At 40.9% G+C, this 6,000-nt stretch overlaps 1 protein-coding gene across 1 annotated transcript; it reads right to left on the bottom strand.

Annotated features, from left to right (window-relative positions):
- Nucleotides 1-1,253: 1,253 nt before the first annotated feature.
- On the bottom strand, nt 1,254-5,160 carry LOC103711029 (root phototropism protein 3-like). The gene is made up of 4 exons (XM_026806210.2): nt 4,330-5,160; nt 4,140-4,209; nt 2,773-4,029; nt 1,254-2,061 (listed from the first exon to the last, which is right to left on the bottom strand). Exons 1-4 carry the CDS (start codon nt 4,446-4,448, stop codon nt 1,501-1,503), a joined length of 2,007 nt encoding a protein of 668 aa, XP_026662011.2. The 5' UTR covers nt 4,449-5,160; the 3' UTR covers nt 1,254-1,500.
- Nucleotides 5,161-6,000: the final 840 nt, after the last annotated feature.

Raw genomic sequence — 6,000 nt, 5'->3', positions numbered from 1 at the left:
TTAAATGTCCATATTGCTATTTTAAATTAACATCCCGTAAAAATTTTAAATTCAGTTTGCACGGAAGATTTATATTTTTGCATAAAATTTTCAAGGTTATTGATGCAAATTGGTATGATAGTCATTTCACACTTGGAACATTGTGAGCCATATGCAAAAATTAAATGTTAGGAATGTCAATGCAAAAACATGATGAGTTGAACACATATGCAAGTCCTAATTTTGCTAGGATAAATATGCAATAATCATATATGTAGTAATATATTTGTAAAAAAAAACATTATTTGTTTTTGTGAGCCAGAAATGATATTATAACTTCTTGGTATTTTTAGGCATTGTTTAAGTGCTGCACGAGAAAATGGATCTTTAAGAACAATAAATTGGAATTTGGATCGCCACAGGATACCCCTCTCCCAATGACCCTAAGCTCTCCCAGCCCCAACGAAGGGGAAATTTTATCTTAGATGCTTGGTATAACCACCAAGAAACTTTACTAGCAAACTACAGTGGGACCTTATTTGCAGGAGTCGATCAAAAATTCACCCTCCCAGCTAGAAGACTATCCTGCTCTAATTTATTATTTTCTTCGGTCCCTGTAAGAAACTCCAGATGCTAGTCAATTCTAACATCACGGCGCAATCCTTTGTGAGGAATCCTGGGAAGGCAGATGTAAAAAATACTTTAATTAACGTAGGAGTTAGATTTTAAGAGAAATAATTGGGAAAAAAGGATTTATAGGATGCCTACGACAGTTGTGAAAAGCCTCGATGATTATGTTTATTGTGGTCTATCTTAATGTGGAGACCTGTAGTCTGATCAAATGGTGATGTCTTGCATCGGTTTGTGATGATCTTATACTGAAGCAACGGGTAATTAAATAGCCCCCCATGATGAACCAACCACCTCCTCGAATTCATAGCAATTTTAAGCTTTTAAGGGTTCTAATCCCATACTAGAACAAGAGAAACCTAGGGCTCGTTTGGTTCGCGGAAAAAAAAAGAGGAAAAAGTGTGGTCAACGAGAAAAAAATGAGATACCTCTTGTTTGGTTGGAATTTTCAAAGAAGAGAGATGGAAAAGTTGTGTTCCCATAGGAATATGATTCCTACATTTTATAGGAAAGTCTTTTTCATGAGAAATATGAAAAAGTTACTTTCCTATAAGGCGAGAATCACTCCAACTTTATTTTCTTCCAAAAAGACCATTCAATATTAAAGAGGCATTAAAGACCTAATTTTTATTAAGGATATGATAGAAATTATATATAATTTTTTCAGAAAAGTGGATGGTCAACCAAACATAAGCACTCCGTAAATCTATCACTTTTGCATGTTTAACCAAATATGCCAAAAATATATTCCTAGACATTTGAGGAATCTTTCTTTCCAAGAATTATATTTGTAAGAGGGAATATGATTCCCGCGAACCAAACGGGCACTCAGAGAATAAACCGAGGGGAAAGGATCCTATTGTATTCTCTTTTCCATTCTGAGGTACCATTTCACGAGATTGAATACCTCCTCCTCCTTGGTTCCTTCCTCGCTTCCACCGGAGCCTCCATCTCATTGTCCCCCATGCCGGTTATTCTTGTCAGCTTGCCTAGTTTTTTCCACCTACTAGTCCATCTTGACGACTGGTGTTTTATAGTTTTCGACGACGGCGATGCCATCTTCTCGAACATACTCTGCAAGCTATCCATCTCTCTTTGGAGCTCGGTGTACTTGGCCTTCATGTCTTCCAGCTCATATTTAAGGGTGTTGATATCTTTCTTTTCTGCTGCCCGCCCCTCCTGGAAGAAGGACCGGGGAGTCCTCCCTTCCGGTAGCTGGCTTTGAGTGGGGAGCATGGGTTGGCAATGCACGAGCTCCCTTCCTCCTTCGAGTGAAGAGTTGGCGATGGACTTGCTTATCTTCACTTGTTCAGAGAAGAGAATCTGGACTGCGAAACGAAGGGGGAGGCGGTCATTCTGGGCGGCGTGCATGCAGGCATCAACTGAGAGCTTCTGGCAGTCCATCAGTCGGCAGAGCCGCCTGCGTCCATGCTCGGAGAGTGTTGGATGTGCCTGGAGGAAATTCGGAAGATGTAAAGGTTATGGAAGGAGCTCACTCTTCAAAATGCATGGGAGACAGGTGTGGAAAACTTTTGGATAATAAGAGGTGTCAATGAGCGAGACTTCACCAAATTTTTTTAGATGCTTGTGATAGGTATCTTGTTTTCAGCCACTGGTTTTCTTTTCAGGAAACTTCTTTTTATAAATTGAACGGCCAAAAGGTAAGTCAGTTTGTAGGCGATCCAACCACCAGATCGCACTAAAAGGTGGACATCCACAAGAGACAATACTTGCAGGTAAGACCAGATGAAGATGGCCCAACTGTAAACTTTTGGAAGAAATTAAGTCAGATCCTTGTGCGCCAGTTTCAGTCCACTCCTTTCGTATCGATGGAGCAATCAGAAGAACGTAAGTTGACTATTATTTAGAATTTTAGTTCATCTATCAAATGTTACCAAAATGCTGGAGTTAAACAAGTAATATTGCTTCAGATTGAGGAATAAAACCCAATATATAAACAGAATCTTGAAAATTTAATGAATCCATAAATTTAGTTTAGTTTTTGAGAAAGGCACAAGATTTTGTTGTGGATTCAACATTTTATCTTTTCAATTAAGAAAGATAGGTCTCCTTATTTTCTGTAAGATTTCAAAATATACTGAGTTTAAAGACGACTGAATCTGAATTCAAAAAGGAAAGGATGCAACGACCTTTTGTGTTTACCTTAAGATAGGAATCGATTGCTCGATATAATCCATCATCACTGGTTCTTGCTGATTTTGGCAATGCCTCTGCTAAGGCCTGAAATTCTGAGGGCGACAGATGTTGGTCCCTCGACACCTCGGCGAGATATCCATCCAAGAGCCTGGCTACTCTTGCCTTAGCACTGGCTCCACTTTGTCTATGCTTATCAGATGATGATTCCCTTCCTGGGCTTGAAGGTCCTGTCTGCTCCTGAACCATGAAATGTTGCACCAGTCTTCGAACTAATTCGACATCATAAAATGTCTCACATTTGCTGTAGGAAGGGATCAGAAGATCTGCTAGGCTTGCCTGCTCCAACTGCATTCCGATGCGCTTCTCCAAATCTTCGATCAACGCATGCGCGGCCTGTAGCATGTTGGCCAGTCTTAGGAGTTGGAGGAGGAAGCTGCATGAGACGCAGTCCTTAATAGGTGGAATTATGCTGATCAGGCTCTCAACAAGCATACACTGCTCTCGGATCGGCATGCCTGATAATAACTCTTCCTTGCTAGAATTACCTACTACAATCATGTTCCTTCCCCCTCGGTTCCAAGTGCTGTCATAACTGTTCTGTGTGGCTTCGCTCGCTAGACCAGGGAGCCATGTCGATGCATAGTTCATAATCGCCGCGCCGATCAGTTCAAACCTCATCCCTTTTACTTTGATGGCAACAACAACTCTTACAAAGTGATCAATTCTGAGTGTGGATACATCTTCGAACCACCAATCTGGCGGTACTTGCTGGTTCTTACTTGAGCTTCCTTCTTTACACCTACTGTTCCATTGCGGGCTGCCAGTCTTTGGGGAGATTCCAGTGTGTGCCTGCTTAATTCCTTTTGGACTCGCACAGGCCTTCCAGGCAATGGACTCGCTGCAGCGCCGCACAATCTGGAGGTTCTCAGCCCATGGGGAGAGGTCCTCACAGCTCTTGAGGACTGCAATTGAATCCCTCCAGGAGGACAGGACTACATAGCTGAGGAAAGCTTCAGTTTTGAATATCAGATTTCCCTCCTCCAAGTCCTCTGTCATCTCCAAGTACTCGGCTGCGCAGCGTAGGCTGGCGATGTTCGAAGCAGTCAGGTCAACCGCTATGCCATAGCAGAACCTGGCTGCCAACTCAAATGCCTCCGGGCCACCAGGGAGATCATCCAAATTTATGAAGTTTGGTTCCGAGTCTCGTATTGGTGATTCGTTAACAATTCGGTTCATCTTTCCACTCCTTGTGATCAGAGGATACTGGAAGGGGGAATAAGAGAGTTCAGATAGAATTACAAATTTAAAAAAAAGAGAGAGGAGGTTCAAAACAGCACAAAGAGAACTTTAGATTGTGCATCATAAAAACATACCTTGTGTAAATGGAAAATATAACTTTCCACTTTGACAAGCAGATCACTTGGAACATCGCTGGAGACAGACCTATTAACAATGCACAACTCAAATAATTGGTTCTAGTTTCAAAGTGTTATAACATTACAACTAACAGTATCTTCTGAAGAGACTATTATGCTTGTGGAATACAGAAGGAAGAGATAATACCAAGAGTTATCTCTGCATGTAAATTCGTTCATACTGAGGCCGTCATGCTCGTCCGGATTGAAGGAGTAATTGTAGTACCCTCTCCTGCCGCTTTGGGACTCGGTCTTGGTCTCCCACATGTTAAACAGATGAAAGAGTTGAAGCTATGTCGAGGAATATCTATATAGTTGGAATTTAAAAAATATTGAAATAGTGAACAAGATCAAGGAGATTAAGAACAGAGAAGCGACTGTGTTTGGTGTCCCAAGAACTAGATAAAAAGGCAAAGGATCAATGTACCGGAATCTAGAAATCCATTGTGATAGAACTGAGGAGGAAGCCTAATTGATATATTTGCTCAAGGATCAGATGGTCAATATTTTTGAAGGAAACAAACAATATCTAAGTGAAAAGTGGACTGCTGTCAGCCCCCAAACCCTGAAAAGGTTTCAGTTTCTTTTCCTAGAAGATCAAAAATCATTGAACTCGAAGTGGAGCTTAAAGATCAAACGAAGTAACAAATTTCTTGGCTGAAATCAACTTTTCAAAAAAAAAAGCTAAATCTTTTGTAAATCACTAGAAATATAGTCATAGAAGCCAAACCACAGAAGTTAGACCAAGAACAGCAACAAAGATGAGCGTGAATACAAGAAGAAAGCCGAATAACATATAAGTATGGGTCTCTAAGGCCAGACAGTGAGGGGAGTGATCAAAGAAAACTAGTCACATGCGGTGTTTGGAAATCTCTGAACTCTGTCGCTACTGATATCTTTCAGAATTCTACAGGCTGCGTCATGGGCTCCCTACTGTCCCTCTCCTACTCGCGGAATGTACGCTGATCCATTTTTGCTTTTACTGAGGGGATCTGTTTGGTGTTCATGATATGAAAACCATAGCTTTCTGCAGCCTTTATTTCGTTTTGTTTCTTCAAGGAGGCCATTCTCTATTGCTTTTAAGATCTACCCCACCGGTACGACTCATTTGTTCTCCATTCTTCCCCAGAATAAATGAATTTATGGGCTCCCTCTATGCCTCTACTCCCTCTCTTCTCTGAATTTATGTTTTACCATCTCTTTTTTTGCTTTGTTCCTTTTTTTGGGGGGGCTGTCATTCTCCCGGTCTTCTGTTCATCAGCTGAAAGCTGCAGTTTTCCACAGAAGTTGTTTGTTGTTTTCTGCAACATGGATCTACCTCTTCATACTTACCAATAATAAATGGGCTGCTCTGTGAGATCACAATCTTGGGAGAATTAAACTTATTTTTTCCATTCCAACACAAGCTGCTCTGTAACGCAAGAGATGAAGCCATGCTGCTACGTTGTTTGTTCCTACTGGATGCTGATTTCTGCCATGTTGCTGAGGGCCCATAATATTGCCATTTTCTCCTGTCCATTTGGTTTATATTTGCTACTCTATATTAATTGCTCTTACGTGCATGAAACCACCTGGTATTACATGAACCGAGACCTCGTTATGTTCTCCTAAGTTGTGCTTGGAGATTTTATGCATGCCATTGGCTATGTGACCTTGCGGGCTTTTCCCCTCCATTCCATGAGTGGCATTCCATGGTTTCTTTAGATCTTGGTTTGGGAAATATATTTTATTAAAAATTTTAAGCAGTTTAGCCCAGATTATAATAACATCATGAATAAATTCAGGAAACAGCACCTTTAGTTAATGAATCACAATGCAC

This window comes from Phoenix dactylifera, chromosome 8, assembly GCF_009389715.1.
Source record: "Phoenix dactylifera cultivar Barhee BC4 chromosome 8, palm_55x_up_171113_PBpolish2nd_filt_p, whole genome shotgun sequence".
In the NCBI taxonomy this organism is placed as follows: Eukaryota; Viridiplantae; Streptophyta; class Magnoliopsida; order Arecales; family Arecaceae; genus Phoenix; species Phoenix dactylifera.
This window is presented reverse-complemented; position numbering and strand designations above follow the sequence as displayed.

Coding starts and splice junctions, on each gene's coding strand:
- LOC103711029 (XM_026806210.2), bottom strand. CDS start 4,448: ATGTGGGAGACCAAGACCGAGTCCCAAAGCGGCAGGAGAGGGTACTAC. Junction 4,030..4,139: donor ATATTTTCCATTTACACAAG/GTATGTTTTTAT, acceptor TCCCCCTTCCAG/TATCCTCTGATCACAAGGAG. Junction 2,062..2,772: donor CAATCGATTCCTATCTTAAG/GTAAACACAAAA, acceptor AATTTCCTCCAG/GCACATCCAACACTCTCCGA.